Source organism: Vidua macroura, chromosome 9 (genome assembly GCF_024509145.1).
Source record: "Vidua macroura isolate BioBank_ID:100142 chromosome 9, ASM2450914v1, whole genome shotgun sequence".
NCBI classification, from domain to species: Eukaryota; Metazoa; Chordata; class Aves; order Passeriformes; family Viduidae; genus Vidua; species Vidua macroura.
Window position 1 is genome coordinate 8659562 of NC_071579.1, and position 19219 is coordinate 8678780.

General features: G+C 48.8%; 2 protein-coding genes across 3 annotated transcripts in view; one reads left to right on the top strand and one right to left on the bottom strand.

Annotated features, from left to right (window-relative positions):
• COLGALT2 (collagen beta(1-O)galactosyltransferase 2) overlaps nucleotides 1-9426 on the top strand; it is a 45793-nt gene extending 36367 nt beyond the window's left edge. For both annotated transcript variants that reach the window (XM_053985087.1, XM_053985089.1), the window contains exons 6-12: nucleotides 2366-2485; nucleotides 2954-3030; nucleotides 4377-4483; nucleotides 5655-5787; nucleotides 6627-6754; nucleotides 7253-7459; nucleotides 7838-9426. In XM_053985087.1, the coding sequence (XP_053841062.1) occupies nucleotides 2366-2485; nucleotides 2954-3030; nucleotides 4377-4483; nucleotides 5655-5787; nucleotides 6627-6754; nucleotides 7253-7459; nucleotides 7838-8105 (1040 nt within the window). In that variant the 3' untranslated portion in view covers nucleotides 8106-9426. The remainder of the gene's footprint in view (nucleotides 1-2365; nucleotides 2486-2953; nucleotides 3031-4376; nucleotides 4484-5654; nucleotides 5788-6626; nucleotides 6755-7252; nucleotides 7460-7837) is intronic.
• Nucleotides 9427-10739: 1313 nt separating this feature from the next.
• Nucleotides 10740-19219, bottom strand: part of RGL1 (ral guanine nucleotide dissociation stimulator like 1) — a 53368-nt gene continuing 44888 nt past the window's right edge. The window contains exons 10-18 of the mRNA XM_053985086.1: nucleotides 18927-19016; nucleotides 17674-17760; nucleotides 17417-17449; nucleotides 16608-16729; nucleotides 16169-16258; nucleotides 14759-14942; nucleotides 13737-14102; nucleotides 12577-12691; nucleotides 10740-12055 (exon numbers count right to left, since the gene is read on the bottom strand). Coding sequence (XP_053841061.1) covers nucleotides 11958-12055; nucleotides 12577-12691; nucleotides 13737-14102; nucleotides 14759-14942; nucleotides 16169-16258; nucleotides 16608-16729; nucleotides 17417-17449; nucleotides 17674-17760; nucleotides 18927-19016 — 1185 coding nt within the window. The 3' untranslated portion in view covers nucleotides 10740-11957. The remainder of the gene's footprint in view (nucleotides 12056-12576; nucleotides 12692-13736; nucleotides 14103-14758; nucleotides 14943-16168; nucleotides 16259-16607; nucleotides 16730-17416; nucleotides 17450-17673; nucleotides 17761-18926; nucleotides 19017-19219) is intronic.

Here is a 19219-nt window from a genome sequence, read left to right on the forward strand (position 1 = left end):
GAAATGATACTGGCTTTTGTCCAGGCCAAAAGCTATGCTTAACAAACCATCCATGTCCAACAGGGAATCTGCTGCTGGAAGCAGCTGTTCTGTGATGCTCCAAAGAGCATCCCACCTCTGAGAGAGAACGTGGCCTGTGTGGGAGTCCTGAATCTGAGCAGAACTCAGAGTGGGTGTGTTATTGCCAGCACTGGACTCTGCAGAGCCCCTTGCACTCACAGGAGAGCTTTTAGCCAGCCAGGTCAGCCTGGAGAAAAGGAGGCTCGGGTGAGAACTTAGAGCCCCTTCCAGTGCCTAAAGGGGCTCCAGGAGAGCTGGAGAGGGACTTGGGACAAGGGATGGAGGGACAGGACACAGGGAATGGCTTCCACTGCCACAGGGCAGAGTTAGAGCGGATATTGGGAAGGAATCCTTCCCTGTGAGGGTGGGCAGGCCCTGGCACAGGGTGCCCAGAGAAGCTGTGGCTGCCCCTGGATCCCTGGAAGTGTCTGAGGACAGGTTGGATGGTGCTTGGAGCAACCTGGGCTAGTGGAAGGTGTCCCTGCCCATGGCAGGGGTGGAAGACGGGCTTTAAGGTCCCTTCCAACCCAAACCATTCCATCATTCCATGATCTCCTGAGCTGCCTTTCACCCTGGGTCTCTGCAGCCCTTGAGCCAGCCAGCAGGAAGGTCTGGTCACAGGGAAGTGTGGACAATGTTGGTTCCTTAACTATAGCTGTGGTTTTAGGATATGACTGTAAATCCTGGACACTGCCTTTTAAGCCCATTAAGAATAATAATACAAATACCTGTAGTTTTTCTATCCCTTGTAGCAATCATTTAACTTTATTATAAAAACAGAGCTGGAGAGTGAGTCCCCCTCCCTATTCTACAGAAGCTTTACCATTTTCAAGTACATTTTATGCCAAACAGAGCAGGAACACTGGTGTGAATCTGTGCAGATTAAATATGTTCAAGGCAGCGGAAGATAAGAACAGAGATCAGTGAGGCAGATAAGATTAGTTGATAAGATCAGTGCCAAATCCATTAATGTCTGCAGGTAGTAGTTTTTTATTCTGCTATTTACCTAAATTGCAGCTGACAGCTGAATGTGTTTTGGCAAGTAGCATAGCCAGCAATTTACTTGTAGAACTTAAAATGAGAGAAACACCAGAGTCATTAGTGCCAACAGTTCCACTCTGCTAAAAATACCATGGATTAGGGGCACTAATAGATGAAAGCATCAGCACACCAGGTAGTGTCTGCTTTTCATTTATTTCCTCGAGGGAGGGGGCTGGTTAAGCTTGTTTCATTTTAAAAAAAACAAAAGACAAAGAAAGACAAAGGCAGGTTTTGGCCGGTTGCTTGGGTTCTAGCAGCTTTGATTTGAGTTAATAAAGGATCTTACCAGAACTCAATGAAAAACAACGGAAATACTTCCTTGGCTTCTCTGGATGTGGCTTTTGAGCGTGTTGCCTGATGTGAAAGGCAGAGTTACAGCCAGTGGTGAGCAAATCCTTGTCATCCCAGAGGGAAAAGCCTTCTGCTGATGCTGGGATGTTCCCACTGGGTGAGTCTGTGCCCTGCAAATGCATCTTCTCCAAGGACAGGCTTTGCACCTTCTCTCTGTTTCCCACCTTCAACAAGCAGTTGCAAAAGCTTTTGAGTGGAAGGGTGTTAATATTATCACATCTGTTCCCCTCACTGGTGTCTCACTCTGGGATTTTCCTTTAATCTTCAGGGCACAGTAAAAGTTAGCTCTGGAGAGGAAAGGACTGTGTTTGGTGGTGACTTGGCATTTCAAAGGTTGTTGTCATATGTATTCCTCAAAGTCCTTTGCCAGCACAGGTGAAAATGTATCACCTTAATTTCCTAGCCAAAGCAAAAGGAAGCAGTGATAAAGAATAGAATGGGTTGAGTTAGAAAAGACTTTAAAGATCATCTCGTTTCAGGGACACCTTCCACAAGCCCAGGTTGCTCCAAGCCTCATTCATCCTGGCCTTGGACATTCCAGGGATCCAGGGGCAGCCACAGCTTCTCTGGGCACCCTGTGCCAGGGCTCAGCACCTTCACAGGGAACAGTTCCTTCCCAATATTCAGTCTAAACCCAGTCTATTTCAGTGGGAAGCCATTCCCCTGTCAGCCCAGGCCCTTGAAGGGTTAGTTAGGCAGCCAGTAGGGATTGGTTTTATGAGAGAGGCCACTTGCTGCCAGCCAGGCAAAACAGAAAGTGGAACTGGAATGACTTTGATTTGTTTGCTTATGAAGCAGAACTTCTTGGGACTGAGGTCCTGGCACAAGTGTGTTTGTGGCTGTGTAGCCACAGAGCAGTGCAATGCCCTGGTAGCAGGCCTGATTGCAGTTTCTGCTTTTCTGTGATCCCCAGGAGTTCAGATGTTCGTCTGCAACCGTGAGCACTACGGCTTCCTGCCCATGCCCCTGAAGCCACAGCAGTCGCTGCAGGAGGAAGCTGAGAATTTTGTGCACACCCTGATCGAGGCCATGAGTGAGTAGCTGTGCCTTTGCCATGATGGACCCCCCAAGTTATTGCCTGCAGAGCTCTCCTGCCAGCAGCCCAGCTCTCATTCTCTTGGAAGTCTGCATCCCAACCTGTCTGCTCTAATCTTGTTTTGATACACAGTTTTCAAATTTTTCCACCACTTTTCTACCTAGGACTGTAATTGCTTTATGGCCAGGTCAACCCCATCCGCAAAATCCCTCAACTTCCTCAGATCAAATGCATCTTTCATGTGGAAAAGGGTGCTGCGTGTCCATGTTTTCTTCCTGATGTCTGTGTGGCACATGGCTGCTGGCTCTGGCTTTGCCGTGTGATGCTTCTGCTGTTCCCATGCTGCAGGGGCTGTTCAGCCCAGCTCCCGGGGAGCCCAGCCCGTGAGGGAGACACCTTCAGACACATCATGTCCACTGCAGGGTGTGCACGAGGGTGACGTTCGGGCTCTCTCCTCTCTTTCAGTCGATCGCCCTCCCGTGGAGCCCTCTCAGTACATCTCTGTCCCTCCGAAGCACCCTGACAAGATGGGGTTTGATGAAGTAAGGAGCCTGTTCTGCTGGTATTGTCTTGTCTTCTCACTCAGTCACCTAATCCTTAACGTCCCTTCCAACTTAAACCATGCCAGGATTCTGTTTTAATCCAGCCAGGAAGAGAAGGCAGAAGTGAGGCTGAAAAACAAGTTAACTCCCCTGTTCTTGAGCTGTTTGCTCTACATATGACTCTGCAGAGCAGCTTGGCCTCCCTTCCATCTGTGACAGAAATTGGGCCTTTGGTAAAGCTCTCCAGTGGCAGGAGGGAAGGATTTCTCTCACCTGAGAGAGACACTGGAGAGCTGACAGCAGGTGGGGGATCCAGGCTCACAGCTGGGTTCTGGCCCACCTTGGATACCCCCAGGGATGCAAACCATGCCTGGAGAGAAGACTGGAGAGGCTCTGATTGCCTGGTGTCTGTGTTATTCCCAGAGCCAGCAGCCCCTGTGTGTGCAGCTGCCAGGCTGGCTCTGGGACCGAGGGAGTTGTGGGGATCAGGGGAGCCTTTGTCTTCCTGGTGTGCTCTGCTCCGTCTGTTTGTGGGGCTCCTGAAGCTGAACCTGACCCAGCTGTGTCTGTGTTTAAGGCACAGCTGGTCCAGGTTTTCTCCAAATTGTCCTTTGTGGCTGTGCTTTATTTATCCAGTTTATTATTCTTTCGTTTGTACTGAGCTGAAATTCATTCCCCTTCTTACTGGGATGAGGATTTGCTCCATGGGCTACAAGGCTGTGCTTGTACCAGCCTGCCTGGGACTGAAAAATATCCCTGAGCCCCTGAGGGTTACCTGCAGTGAGGGCTTCAGTCCTCAGCCATCCACCAGTCTTCTCGAGGCTTTGGATAGAGCCCTGCCCAGACATCTCTGTTCTCAGCCTTGGCTCTCTGCTCTGGCAGGGATCACAGTGGATTTGCAGTGCCTGAAAGGATCACAAAAATCCTTTCTTTACCATGGCCTTGTACTTGGATGGTGGCCCTGCTGCTAATCCTAAATCCAGGCAGTGGCAGTGTTCCTCTAGGATTGATGCTGCAGATGGTCATGTTACTCTGTTTGATATAAACCTAAACATCCTCTGTCTTTGGAAATTACAGACTTGGCTCTAACTGGTCTCTCCTCACTTTTCTTCATCCTGAAAGAGCAAGTTTCCTCTGTGAAAAGTAGTTGTTAGAGAAAAAGCCTCTACACTTCTAACTCAAAACCAAGTTCAGCTTTTTGACAAATTCTAGACAACTTGGAACACACGTGGTATTTTCACAAGACCTGCTTTTCCAGTGGGGCTGCTGGAGAGGGGTGGATCAGGAATTCCCTTCTCCCTCCCAGGTGGGAGTCTGATATCCTGATGTCTTTCTCTTCCTCCCAGATTTTCATGATCAACCTGAAGCGTCGCAAGGACCGGCGGGATCGGATGCTGCGGACGCTCTACGAGCAGGAGATTGCAGTGAAGGTAGTGGAGGCTGTGGATGGAAAGTGAGTTTTGGTTGGGCTTGAGGGTGTTTTCAGAGGGGGATGTGCTTTACTGCTTCACAGCATCTCCTTGGATGCCCTGACCTACTTCCAGCAGGGCAGGGTTGGCTGTGTGGGGAGCTGAGCACCACTTGGATCTCCCTGCCCGTCTGTCTGGGGCAGTTCTGCTCTGTTTCTTTCCTCCTTTGCAATTAGTCAATCTCTGTGAGAGAACCAGGGTGCTGGGGTTCAGACTAGGGTCCAAATCACATTAAAATCACAGGTTTCTGTGAATGGAGCAGTTAACTCCTGGGAATATTGTTCATCCTAGTGCTACACAGCTGTGGTGCTGCAGTGTTAACCCTGCCACAGCCTTTTCCATGCTTACTCCAAGGTCTGGAGCATAAGTCTGTTGAGGAGCAGCTGGGGGTGCTCAGCCTGGAGAAAAGGAGGCTTGGAGGGACCTTCTGGCTCTGCACAACTCCCTGACAGGAGGGGGCAGCCAGGGAGGGGTCGGGGAACAAGGGAGAGGACGAGGAAATAGCCTCAAGCTGTGCAGGGAGTGTTCAGGCTGGAGAACTGGGAGAAATGTCTTCATGCCAAGGGTGGTCAGGCGTGGCACAGGCTGCCCAGGGCAGTGGGGCAGTGGTGGAGGCCCCATCCCTGGGAAAACTGCTGGGTTCATGCTTGGATTTGACAATATTAGAGGGCTTTTCCAGTCTTAATAATTCTATGATTCTAAGGTATGTTAAGACCTTTTTATAATGAGAAATCAAGGTAGAAATTTTGAGTCTGTAAGTTGCAAAAAGGCCTCAAGGAGACAGGAGCCCATGTACCATCTAGTGGTCTTGGAGACTTGGGATCCTGTCAAGGCCTCAGAAAATGAATCAAAGCCAAGCACCCGGCAAGTGGATGGTCCCACAGGAAGTTTTTGGCAGAGTTAAAGATAATTGATGGTCCCATGAGAAGTCTTTGGCAGAGTTAAGGATAGAATTTGTCAGCTTGATTTAGAGATATAAATCAAGAAGTTAATTTTCCTCGGTGTTTTTGAGCAAAACAAGTGTAGGAATTTCTCAAGATGTGGCTTTTTCCTGAACATTAGCAGCATTCCCCATGCTGTGCCTGTGTCTGGCTTGAATTTTTTTTTTTTTTTTTTTTTTTTTTGCACTGGTGATAAATACTCCGTGTTTCCCAGAGCACTGAACACGAGTCAGCTCAAAGCTCTGAGCATCGAAATGCTGCCAGGATACCGGGACCCCTATTCCTCCAGACCCCTGACCAGAGGAGAGATCGGCTGCTTCCTGAGCCATTACTACATCTGGAAGGAGGTGAGGATTTTGGGGCGCCTTGAGGCTCCTGCAGGAAGGTGCTGTGTCCTGGTGCACAGCCAGTCCTGGTGCAGAGCACTGGATCCAGCCCAGCTTTCTGGAAGCGTAGGAGAGAAGTGATTTCCTTGGATTGCAGGGGTTTTCTTGAATGCAATGTTCACCTCTCACACCTCCCCTTTCCTTTTCCAGTACATAAAGGGGCTCCAAGAGAGCTGGAGAGGCACTTGGGACAAAGGATGGAGGGACAGGACAAGGGAGAATGGCTTCCCACTGCCAGAGGGCAGGGGTAGATGGGATATTGGGAAGAAGTTCTTCCCTATGAGGGTGCTGAGGCCGTGGCACAGGTTGTCCAGAGAAGCTGTGGCCTGCCCCATCTGTGGAAGTGTCCAAGGCCAGGCTGGATGGGGCTTGGAGCAACCTGGGCTAGTCCCTACCCATGACAGGTATGGAAGGAGATGAGCTTTAAGATCCCTTCCAACCCAAACCATTCCATGATTCTGTGATTCATTTGCCCTCAGCTCCAAGTGATTTTTATCAGAACATTTTCATGACTCTTTCTGCAGTCCATTCAATATCCTGCTTGGGGCAAACTTGCTTAGAAGAAAGGCAAGAACGTTTTGAAAATCAAAATGGGGTTAAAGAAACACTCCTGTTTTTTTCCCTGTAATTCTCCATCTGAGCAGGAGCAAGTTCCAGTGGCTTGGCATATCATGTCACAGAGTGGTTCTCCAGCTCCCTGTCTGTGTGGTCTGGGAGGCAGTGCCGGGTCAGGGTGGCCCCAGTGACAGCAGGGCACCCCTGGAGGTCACTGTGCTCACGTTGGAGCCCTCGTGTTTCAGGTGGTGAGCAGGGGCCTGGAGAAGACACTCGTCATTGAGGACGACGTGCGCTTCGAGCACCAGTTCAAGAGGAAGCTCATGAAGCTGATGGACGACATCGAGCAAGCCCAGTTAGACTGGGAGCTGATGTAAGTTCGTGCTCCTCTGGGAGGTCCTGGGCACATGGGGAGGTCGGCAGCACTGCTGGGCGTGGCAGAGGTGCAGGTTGATGCTGCAGTGCAGGGGATGGTGGCACAGTCTTCTTGGTAGCTCTTCCCACCATGACACATCGGCCCTTTGGGGCAGCTGTTGCCAGGAGGCCCCGTGGGCACCATCCCTGCCCACGGCATGGACAATGCTGTTTGACCTCAGCTGTGCTGGAGATGCTGACAGAGGAACCAGCACAGCTCAGTCCTGAGCCTCAGACTGTGTCATCTTAGCTCCCTTAGGAAGCCTTTCACAGCTGTCCCACCCACTGGGTTAAGACTTGGATGTCTGGTAGTGGTGCAGGATAGAAATCTGTGAGCTGGGTCAGGGATTGCTTCTGGGATTGGTCCTTTGCTCTGGCCTGGCTGACACAAATAGTCTGGTCCTAATTGCTATGGATTCACTTTGATTCCCACCTCCTTGATCTTCTCACCCTGAAGCTACATTGGCCGGAAAAGGATGCAGGTGCAGGAGCCCGAGAGAGCCGTTCCCAATGTCCGGAACCTGGTGGAAGCTGATTACTCCTACTGGACCCTGGGCTACGCCATCTCCTTCCACGGGGCTCAGAAGCTCATCGGGGCTGAGCCCTTCAGCAAGATGCTGCCTGTGGATGAATTCCTGCCCATCATGTACAACAAGCACCCTGTGTAAGTCCCTCTGTTGCTCAGGGAGATATGGGCTGGGTCTCGCTGACTGATCTTAAACCAGATCTTGTTGGTAGCCGGGTTGGTGGGGACTCCTTGTGGTGCTTGGTTTTGTCCTCCCGGCACAGGTCAAAGGAGGTGACAGAGGGGAATGCCTGGGCAGGGCTGGTGGGCTGCTTGTCTGAGGCACGTGTCTGTCTCTGGGAGCAGGCTTTGGTTGTACAGGGGTGTGTGTGGTTGTAAGGACGTGGTTCTGGCTGTACCCCAGCACCTACCCCCACTCCCAGACCAGTCTGCTCCCTGGACTGGCCCTGTCTCCCAGGGACACGCTTGGCACCAGTGAAGGTTCTCTGTTGCTGACGGTGTTTCTCTCCTCCATAGCACAAAGTACATGGAGTACTACGAGTCCAGAGACTTGAAGGCCTTCTCAGCAGAGCCCCTCCTGGTTTACCCCACGCACTACACGGGGCAGCCGGGCTACCTCAGCGACACGGAGACCTCCACCATCTGGGACAACGAGACCGTGTCAACGGACTGGGACAGAACACACTCCTGGAAGTCCCGGCAGCAGGGCAAGATCCACAGCGACGCCCAGAACAAGGATGCCCTGCCCTCCCTGGACACGCCGTCATCCAGGGATGAGCTATGACTGCCCACCTCCCCGGGACTCTGTTGACAGCTGAACCTGCCTCACACTTTAGCTTTTCACCCTTGAAAGTTGTAGAGCAGCTCTTCATGTGGTCTCCTTCCCACCACTCCCAAGGGCCGTGCGCGGGATTGGGCCGGACACCTGCCCAGGCCGCCGAGGACAGGGTGGGACACCAAGGAGGAAGAAGAAGAAGCGTTCCAGATCCAAGCAAAAGCCCTGGCAAGCTTTTGTTAGAAGAAACCAGCCTGGAATTACGTCGTTCCACAGTTCCTCGTGTAGAACACTGTATTTATAAAGATTAATATATAGAGGTGTACAAATGTCAATGCCTTTCGGGATGGCTGTACCTGGGCTGCTCCCTTACTGTTACTCCTTGTAGGTCTGTAGGCTTTTACCACCCTGTTTGCTGAGCATCTGGGGGATTTGGGTTTGTTTTCCAAAGGGATCCCTATCAGAATCAAGATGTTTCCCCAAAATGTTCAATGCAGGAGAGCAGTGCTCCTCTGTCTTGTCTTCTCCCCATCACACTCCTGTACAAAACCAGTGCTGGCTTCCCATCAGCTCATTTTTAATCTTGCTGCATCCCATCTAAACAGGCCTCTGGATCCAGAATGGATGTCTTGGAATGTCTGAAGTCATGGAAGCCATGCAAGTGGAGGTAGCTGGATTTATTTGTCTCTGCACTGCCTGAAGGGAATGCAGGCAGAGTTGGTCTATGTCGCATCCTGCTTCACCCCTGCTTTCAACTTAGCCCTTCAGGAAAACAAAACCCCACAACCTATTGGCAGGCCTGTTTATTCAGGCCATAAAAGCAAGTGTAGGAGTTTTGGGAACTTAAAATGTAAGAAGTTAGGTTACAAACTCTCCTTCTAAAACCAAAAGAACCTACAGCAACGTTACTCTCAACAGCCCGATAGAATTGTGTGTTGCAGGACGGAAAGGCGACTTGCCTGGATATTTTTTCATGTGAGGAGCGAACTTTTCTGTGTTTTGGATGAGTTCTGATGTTTTTGCTGTTGGCTTACATGCCAGCAGGATATGGTGTTTATTTTTTTTTAAAAAAACCTTTCTCAGAGGCCAGGTGATCATGGACTATACTGGCACAGACCCTGAGCTTCTGGGCAGTGGGAGAATTCCCTCCTGGAATTGCCATCTGGGGGCTCACCTGCTGGCAGATCTGTGCATTATGTGTGGCTGGGGTTTTGGTTTTAATTTTTGTTTGTTTTGAATAATTACTGATCAATGTTGTGCTTTCTGCTGCAGAAGACATGTTATTACCTGTCAGCCGGTCTGATAATACATAGAACCTGGTGCAAGATGAGCAGCTCTGTGTGTTCTTCATTGTGTGGGAGAGTCCTGGAATGGTTTGTGTTGTGGAAGGCACCTCTAAAGGTCACCTAGTCCAACCCCCTGCCACGGGCAGGGACACCTTTCACTAGACCAGGTTGCTCCAAGCCCCCTCCAGCCTGACCCGGAATGTTAACTGGAGGTTAATGGAAGTCCAGCTCAAGGGATTCTTGGCTGTGTCCCTCTCCCATGGAGTCACTGGCTGTATAAAGGGGCCCATTCTGCAGTTCCCACCTGGAAGCCAAGTTCCTGCTGGTGTCCATGTGGGAGCAGGTGCCCACACAACCTGGTGAGTATGGAGGTTGCACCATAGGCCCACACACAGCCTGGGTCATTCCTTCCTCACAATCCCTCTTGCTTCCTCCGCAGGTCTCTGGCTTTATGAGCCCACGTGGCCTGTGTGAAAGACACTGGAAGTCCCAGAGGCGTTGGTGAGAAGCTCCTGCAGGAGCAGAGCTGTGTGACCAGGTGAACATCCAGCACTGTCGAGTGTCACTGCAGATATGAGAGCCACGTCTCTTCCACCCTCATGTTTTTTGTTCCATGACAGACCCACCTCAGTGCCTATGAGCAGCCTCTCCTTCCTTCCCCCTTGCTGTGGGGTTTCCCTGTGTGCTGACACGTATTTCCCTGCATCATCACGGGGTGCTCCTCACCAGCAAACAGAGCATGGATTTAAAAAGCATACAAGGTATTTGAGTTGTCCCTGTTTTGGTCTTTTAACTTCATTCAGATAATGGAAGATGGAAAAGGTCTTTGCATCACTTGAACAGTCTTGAACTGGAGCTTCTGGGCTCCTTGGCCTTGATGGTGGTTTCAGGGAGGGGAACACATGAAGGCTATAGGATTAAATGCCTGTGTCCATTTCAGAGTAGACAAGGACTCAGTCTGGCTGACTGGTCCTTTACCTTGTGTATGTGTGTGTGAGACAGTGGGAGAAATGGATACACTCAAAAGCACTTCTTATGTATTAACTGGCCTCAGAAGTCATTCAGTGACTCAAAAGAGAATAATTTCATGCAGAAGACATGAAATTGATGTGCAGTCTTAATTACACAGTTACAGAAATCTTTAAGCTAAAACCTCAAAAAATAGCACAAAATATGCCTATCTCTCAGAGGCTGTGTGCATGGCTGATGCATTGGAGGGCTTTGGCTTTGCTGTTGAGAAATTAAAACACTAGAAGTGGAGAGGCTGAAGAAAGTGACAGCAAGGGAAGTGTTGTGAGGTGTTTTTACACATCTGACATGCACTAATAAAAGGAAATTGACTGATTCCAGGCAAATATTAATGAAAAACAATTTATATACTTATCATATAAAGATTACAGGTAAGCAGTTAAAAACATAACATATATAAAAATTTGCAAAGTGTAATTTTAAAATCCAGAACATTTATGTTTCAGCTTAACGCTGCCATACACCCTCTGAGTGAGCAGTACTATATACATTAGGAGCTATGCTATGTACACAAGGAACTGCACTGTACAGACACCAAAAGCAGAGAAAACTGAACTTCTAGTTTTGCCCTAACTCTGGGCAAAGGTAAAGGCTCAGTAACAACCCCCCCACTCTGTCACCCTCTAAACAAACAACTGGAATTCATAAATTGTTCAGGCTATGACCTACACCAGGCTTGTGGGACCTGCCTGAGGTCTCTTGGATGTACAGTAGACCTACAGTCGGTCTGTTTTACCTACCTGTAAACAGAAGTGATAAATCCAAATGTAGTGTAAAACTTACCTGAGCCCTGTGTTGCAAATTAGTGCCAGAAAACTGGGGGTAAAAGGCCCAGGCATGGATAAAACTCTTTTAACTAATGATCCTTAAGAATCCTAAGCTATCTGTTTGGATAACAACTGCTAGATCTGTGCAGACATGCACAGTGCTACCAGCAGAACCAGAAATACTGTGTGTATTTCGTGTGTCTCAAATCAGGGCTGCTTACAATCCAGCGTCTTACTTATGGCTTTTAAAGAGGTTCACAGTTCTGGCAGAGGAATTGCACATTGGGAGGACGCCCATCCATCACATGGGAGTGCACACAAAAGGCATCAAGTTCTGGTCCATGGCTTAACCAAGTCCAAGGGAAATTACCCTGCTGTGACATTAAGACCTCCATCCAACACAAAGTAGTGTCTGTTTGTCCCATTCATGATGTTCATGCAAAGGCAAGTGCAGTTCATTCATTTTTAAGTTCTTTGGAAACAAGATCCAAAACGGGTCATTCTCTGGTGTGGAACAAGTGCAAAAAATTCTCAGCTGGTTCAGGCAGACATACTCAGAACTTGCTTCAGTTCTATAAAAATAAGTTCAGATGATCTTCTGTATAATACTGGCATGAAGGAGACCCTTTTCTCACAGAGGTGGCTCATGGGGTGTCCTCAAGACAAATGTAGCAGCCTGGAGCCTTTGCACCAGGGCTGCCCATTGCTCCAATTGCACATTTTCAACAGGGAATTCCGCCAGATTCCCCATAACCCGTGAGGGCAGCGCAGGTGCAGCCTCAGCCAAGGAGCTCTGCCTTCTTCCGCAGGATGAAATCGAAGTTCACGTGGCTGTTCATGCCATAGAACACGTTGGCATCGCGGGGGAACACCAGCTCTGCAGAACAGGGCCAGAGCAGCGTTAGTGGGGAGGGGGGCACAGCAGCAGGAAAGCTGAGAGAGGACAGGGAGCAGGACAATGCAGACAGGGCCATCTCCCTGTTCTGCCACAGCAGCATCGGGAGCAGCTTCCTGCAGGAAAGGGAGCAGGGCAGGAGGGGGAGGCCAGGCCCAGGAATGCTCAGCCTGGCAGAGGCCCTGGCAGACTCTCTCAGAGAAGGCTGATGATGGGTGGGATCCGAGGGCCTGGTCCCAGGGAGGCAGAACATCACCCCCACCCAAAATCCTGTGGTCACTCTACGGCTGCAAGGCACACATGAAAGCACACAGCCTGGCAGCCCAGGAGCTGGCTGTGCCTGTGGGAAGGGGGCTGTGCTGACAGAAACCACCCCTGAGCAGCCAGGGGGTTCTCAATGGCACCTGTGACCTGTCAAGAGCATTTCTAATGCTTCCAGTTTTACTCTTCCCTTTGAAATCCAACAGAACTTTCCAGGCAGCAGCAGAGTTCTGCTTCCCTACCTTTGTCCTCAGAGATGACCTGCACAAGCTCATAATCTTCAACTGCATCAGGCTCAAGGTTGTGCTTCAGCAAGGCTCGCTGGGTGACATCAGGGATCCTGTCTTGGTTGGTTATCTGGAAAGATAAGGTGCAATGAGAGATTCTTCTCATTCACTCTCGTGATTTAGCGATTTAGCGAAAACCTGACTGCTTGTTCTTGGAAGAGATGTCAGAGAACTGAAGAAACAGGTCAGTAACGAAGGGGCAGGTGCTGACAGATACTAAACTTAGCGGTTTTGACATTTGGAGGGGGTGGCTTTTTAGTTCAAGCTGACACAGATACAGTACTAGCAGAGACAGCAGTAGATCCCAGTGTCTGCTCCCTCTGAGAGACCTCACTCTCACCAGCCACAAAAGCCCCCGTGAAGAGCTGCCCCAGCTGCTGTTGCAGGCTCCTGCGCTAAGCGCTTCCTTGGACATCCTGCAAAGCTTTCTGGCCTTGTGGCTGGGTTTGCTGTGTGCTGTGCAAGTGCATCTGGAGCAGACACACGGCTCCTCCAGAGCCTCCTGCAGTCTCACCAGCAGCCAAATCCATCAGGCCCTTAAGGAACAACTTGCTGGATTTGGGGAAGTGAGACCGTTAAAATCAGGAACTAAAGATGCTGAGAAGTACCCCACATTTGTGTCCCCCCAGCTGAGCTAAGCCACATCACCCATGGTCCAGCACCAGTGGCATTACTGGGATATGTCTGTGGAATAAGCAGAGAGGGAAATGCCTGAATTCTGGGGCTGCTGGTCTGGCAAGAGGAGGGAGATTCTCCCTTCTTCACTGGGGAAGCTGTGGAATTAAAAGGCATGCCAGCTCCCTGTTTCCAGAAACCAGCTCCTGGGGAAAGCTGCTTAAGGGAAAACATACCATCTTATGTCAAAACCTCAGTGTGCTCACAGTGCTTCACCTGGAGCTTTTTCATAAAACTATTTCCAGACCAGAAACTTCCCTAAAGCTATTTTAAAACATCTCATTCCTACCAGGCTCCATTCTGCATGGCACCGTGTGCCATTTTCCCGTTTCAGCCAGGTTTGATGAGCCAGCTCAGTGAAGGGGTGCTCTCAAAGTGCAGTGATGGGTTCACTCACCCCCCATGGACACACCTGCTGAGCCCAGAGCTGTGCCACTCACCAGGATGCTCTTGTAGACGCTGGCGTGGAGCCCGTCCATGCTGACCCGGATGATGCAGGAGCCCTCGCTCTGTCGGTTGTACACGGGCAGCACTCTGGGGGCACTGCTTGGCACCGAGCCCGAGTCCCTGGAGATGATGGAGCCACTGTCCAAGCCTGAGCCAGCGTCGAAGACAGAGCCCTTGCTGGAGCCAGAGCCCTTGTCGGAGCTGATGGAGCCCTTGTCGGAGTCATAGCCCTTGTCGGAGCCCACGGAGCTCTTGTCGTCGTTGGAGGCCAGCAGGAATGAGGGTAAAGATGACACCCCTGAGGAAGGCGTGCTCATGGAAGAGTCAGGAGAACAGGAGGATAAGGAGTAGCCAGAGATCTGCACAACAGAAAGGAAAGTGCTGTCACAAAGGGGACATTTGGTGTGTTTGCCTGTGTCATTGAGGAATGGGAGAAAGCAGAAGGCACAGACAAAACCTCAGTCACCCACACTCCACCCAGCCTGCTGGCAGGGGGATTCCTGGCCTGAACTGAAAACTGAACTTCACTTGACTGATTACAGCATTTTAATGACAATTTCTGTCCTGCTGGGGATGCTCTGGCCTCGCAGTAAGAGCAGCCCAGGAGGTGGCAGCAGATCCAAGGAACAGCATGAGGCTGTAGGCAGCCAGCCAGGAACTGGGACCGGCTGGGAAGGAGCACAGGCTGTCACAGGCACTCCTGCTCCAGGTGAGAGCCTTTACACAAGTGGAAATACACACACCCCTCCTCTCTGCCATTCCCCTTGAAACTGCCCCCTTCCTTCCCCTGCTCAGCATTTGCCTTTCTCTCCCTCTGCATTGCTCAAAAGCTTCCTGACAGGAACAACCCCACTGTAAGGACAACACAGAACATTGTGCAAGAGCCCCGACTGGATTACTTCCATTTTTACACATTTCTCTCTCCATTTCACTAAAACCAATGCTTTAGTCAAGACCAAGAGCCTTGGGCAAGTATCTTGGGCCTGCCTGCAGCATGCAGAGGCCTCAGCTGTACCTTTTTCAGAGGGTCCTCAGGACTAGAGACGGGAGTCACACACACATCCTCAGTTTCAGAGTGATTAAACTCACACGACGAAACACTGGCTGAATCCGTGCTTTCCCCGGAGCTCCCTCCTACAGGAGAGCTCTTCAGGGGCTGTTCTTTGGGTGGGGTGAACACATCAGTGCCCAGAAAAAGTCTAGTATGGAAACAAAGAAAGCATAAAAGCCAGTAAGCGAGAACTGGGCTAAGCAAAGCTGTCCCTTGGTTCAGAACTCTCTCATTCTGGAGTTCTTTCCTCTCTGGAGTGGCCTGTTGTTGTCATTTCTTTTGTGGTGTTTATATAGTTTGTCCAGAGGCTTTGTTACAGGCTAACAGAACACCTTCCTGACCCAGAGTGCCCACAGCTGCAAGGCCACAACCAGCTCATGCCCCATTCTCCACTCCACTCCATCTCTTCACATTTTCAGGCTCATTTTACAGAAAAAAGGGCTTCAAAGAGCAAATTCATCCTGCTGCCAATTTCTGCCCTCTATCAGGGTGCCACAGGTACTGGGTTCTCTCTAGAAGGCTGGAGATACACACAATAAGGAGATCATAAAGGTGCTCCCTCTCCGAGCTCATTTCTAAATGCAGGTCAGGTGACTTGAAAGGCGTGTCAAAGGTAACAAAACAAGCTGGTCTGACCCACCAAGAGGAGGAGCAGGGAGCATCAGCATGCACTTACTGACTGAATACAGCTTAGAGAGGTGTCACTGACTGCTTTTCTACAGTATTCATTTGCAAAACACATTCAGAGTGCAGATATTTCTACTTCAGTCTTTGAGTTCTGCTTTATTCCATGCAGCTTTTCCTGCATTCCTGCTAGCCTCTTGTTTCCCATGTCCAGCTGCATGGCCCTGTCCTCTGCCCACCTCCTGTTTGAATCTCTGTGCTATTACACCAAATTGGACCATGTTCCCATGATGTTTTTTTCCTTCTCCAGCTGGTTGTTTCCACTATCAAATGCCTTTTTCCTAACCTTAGTTTTCATATTAAAATCCTGCAAGGAATTTTTGCATGTCTATAGCAATTTAGACTAATAATAGACCAGACTTTATCCACCTTTACTCTGTTTTCCTGCTGCATTCAGTGAAGTTATTACACAACAGGTACTGAATTCTAATCCAGCACTAAAATGGTTCCTTTTTTTGACACCATATGAAGGATTTTTTATTCTAGTCTCTTCTATCTTTAATAATCCTCATGTCTGCTGCTAGCAACACAAAGGGACAGCTTCAGCCACCAGGCTGCATTTCTCCTTAAAGCAATGCAGGGCCGTGGATCCCCAGCCAGGTTCTGCAGCTGATTAAATGAGCACTGCTTGTTTGAGTTATCCTGGTCCATATTCCCAGCCCAAAACCCCTCTGCCCCATCATAACTCACGTGCTGATCCTCTTCACCATGCTTTTCTGGGATTTTGGAGACAGGATGTTGGTATCAGCAGCTGCTTCAGCCTCACGTGAGAGTTTGTAACTGTAGGGCAGAGGCCAGCAGGTGAATATTTGCAAACAATGTTATTTAGTTATACAATGTCATTTAGTTGTACAGTTTATTTAGTTGTACACTGTTTGTCATTTAGTTGTACATCTCACATTCAAGAAATCCCAGAGTCCTTCAGTTGTTCTCACCTCAGAGAAGGTTGCAGCACCACAAAGAGGAACACTGCTCTGCTTGCATTTTACCAGGGCCAAGGGGATATTTCACCTCCTTATAATAGGTTTTTAAACTAGTGCTCTCCAGTGTTTGTATGTCCCTGCCCTGACCTGCCCAGGTGTGTGTGGGGGGTGAGAACAGAGGTTTGCCAGCTACACTGAGGACCTACCTCTCCTCCTCCGTTAAGTGTCGCTGCCTCCTGAACCACTGGATGAATTTTTGGTCTGGTATCAGGCAATAGCTGTTGCATGAAGATTGCAGGAGCTTGATTTGGGCAATGACTTCAAATTCCTAAGAAAATAAATAATCACATAGAAAGTCTAATTAGAAAACAAGATTATATTTATTCATACAAGGGATCCAGGACAAACTTAGCTTTATGTGAAGTTCAGTTTCAGTCAAGTAACTATTTCAAGAACCGGTTTTCTAACAATAAAGGTGGGCTTTTTTCCCTAGGATCCATAATGTGCACTCACACTTGCTCCAGAGGAATGTAAAATGCTACCCTTAAGGAATGTGACCAGAGTGTGCTGCTCTTCTGTAACTGCACTTGTACACACACTTTGCCAGAGTAATCCTGGATTGTTTAGGGCAGGTTATTGAGCACTTAAGGGGAGGAAATGGCTCCATCTCAGCCAAGTCTGCTTTCAAGCCCCAGGATGGAGACTTGGCCTGACTTCATTCAGCCCACAGTAACCCCAGCACCTTTACTCCTACAGGACATTACTTATCTCTGACCAACAAGGATCAGGCTGAAAGGAGAGACTGACAGCATTTATTTCTCAGTCCTCTCCACCTGGTTTGCCCTCTGCAGACTTTCACCTACAAAGGATTTCCTGCAGCAGAAGGAAGATATTTACTACTGTGTGTTCTGGAAAGCAAAGGTCTCCTGCCACCAGGTCTGGTCCAGCTGCTAAAGACAGATGCCCTTGCCCAGAGGGTATCACTAAACCAAAAATCACAGAACATTCAACTTACCCTTCGTCTCTTCTCAAAATTGATCAGGCCACCCTGTTGGAAGGAAAGAGAAGGGATCAGAGAAGAGCCAGATTTGTACCTTGAGATAAATACACAAAAATTCACACAAGCTACAGTTAATAACACTGCATATTGCTGCCCTTTTCTTTTTGTAAACAGATTTTAAGAGCTGCAGAAGGAGAGATACAGAAACAAGTAAACTCAGTTGGGAAGGCAGGGAGGATATTTTAGGGTTCCAAAAAATTGCCCCACGTTACCTCGACATAGTCCTGAAGGGCTGTGTCAAGCATGATGAGATCGGTCAGGAAGGTGCCAAGGTAAGGGACCGTGCCTTGCATCACTCCCTGCAAGTGAGCAGAGCAATGCTGGATTAACTGACTGAAAAATGAGAATAATTAGAATTCCAGAACACTCCTGTGTAAGAAAATGAAATGAAAGTAATCTGCTTAACTAAGCATCAGTCCTATAATTATGTTTTCTTTCATTACCTCATTTTCATTAAATAATCTAGAATATAAATCCAATTCCAGTGAGACCAGGATGCTCTCACAGGTATTACCCAGTGGTTTTGTATTACAGTATTGCCCATCATTGATTCCCAACAGTGGATCCCCAGGAAACCCTGCCTTTGGGAGAAGCACTGAGGACCAGGGACAGGTTCCCTCTGTCACCTGCTGCAAGAGGAGGAGCTAGGGTTGGTCCTGGCCAGCCTGTGTGAGCAGCTTCTGCTTCATCCCTGTGGGGTTTTACTTAATGATGTGTGATTATACCTTGGGATAGTGAAGTCAAATCAAGCCACCATTTATTTCTCTCAAAGAAGTGACCATCTTCCCCAGCCACCCACTGCATTTTAATGCTAATTATTGACACTTTGAACTTCTAGACTGTCAGCACTTGCAGAGTTCAGGCTGGCTCTACACTTGCGAAGGAAACACTTGTTTCTACCATCCAGAAGGAACTGTATTTTTTCCAGTCAAAGAACTACACAGACAAAAATCATGTTCAGCACTTTTGCCTCACTATTCCAGATTTCTCTCCCCCTGTCCTTTAAAATCTTTGCCAGCTTTGAGACAAACCATTTTCACCAGCACACTGGATCCCAGACACATTTTACAAAGCAATCTCTGTAAAAGCCTGTGCAATTCTCAAGCTGGTATGTCAGAAGCTGGTATGTCATCAGCTTCATCATATGTTTGAAAGTAAATGAGACTTCTGCTCTGCCAGAGTTAATTTCCTTTATCACAAGAATTCCAGTATTTACAGCAGCACATATTTTACTACATGGAAATTGTGTTTCTCTCTAAAGTGTAACAAGAGTAGATAATGGAACTCTTTCTTGTAGGACCAGAAAAAGAGAGCTGGAAGTGATGACCACATGTTTATATCCATCAGTCCCTCCTGCCCACTCACTCTGGTGAAGACCTTTCTAGATTTTGCTTCTTATAGAATTGACCAATTAGGGTTAATCATGTTACCAGTTCAAAAAGAGGAGGAAAACCCCCAAACACACCTTGTTTTTTTGAAGTTGCAGTCGCTTCTGTGACTTTTTCTGATTTTCTTTCTCACTGCTGTCCAGATTTGCAAATTTGGATGTTGCTTCCTGTGAGGTGATAAAGAATTAAAGGCAATTAATAAAGGATCCAAGTGGTAACTGGCAACTACATGCATGTAAAATAGTAAGTACATTTAACCAGACAAGCCAGCAAAAAATACTTGCTGTATATACACGTGTGCTGATTTCCTGGGACTCGGATGCTCATTGGGAATTTTGGACAAAAATCACCCAAGATGACTGTGAGGGAA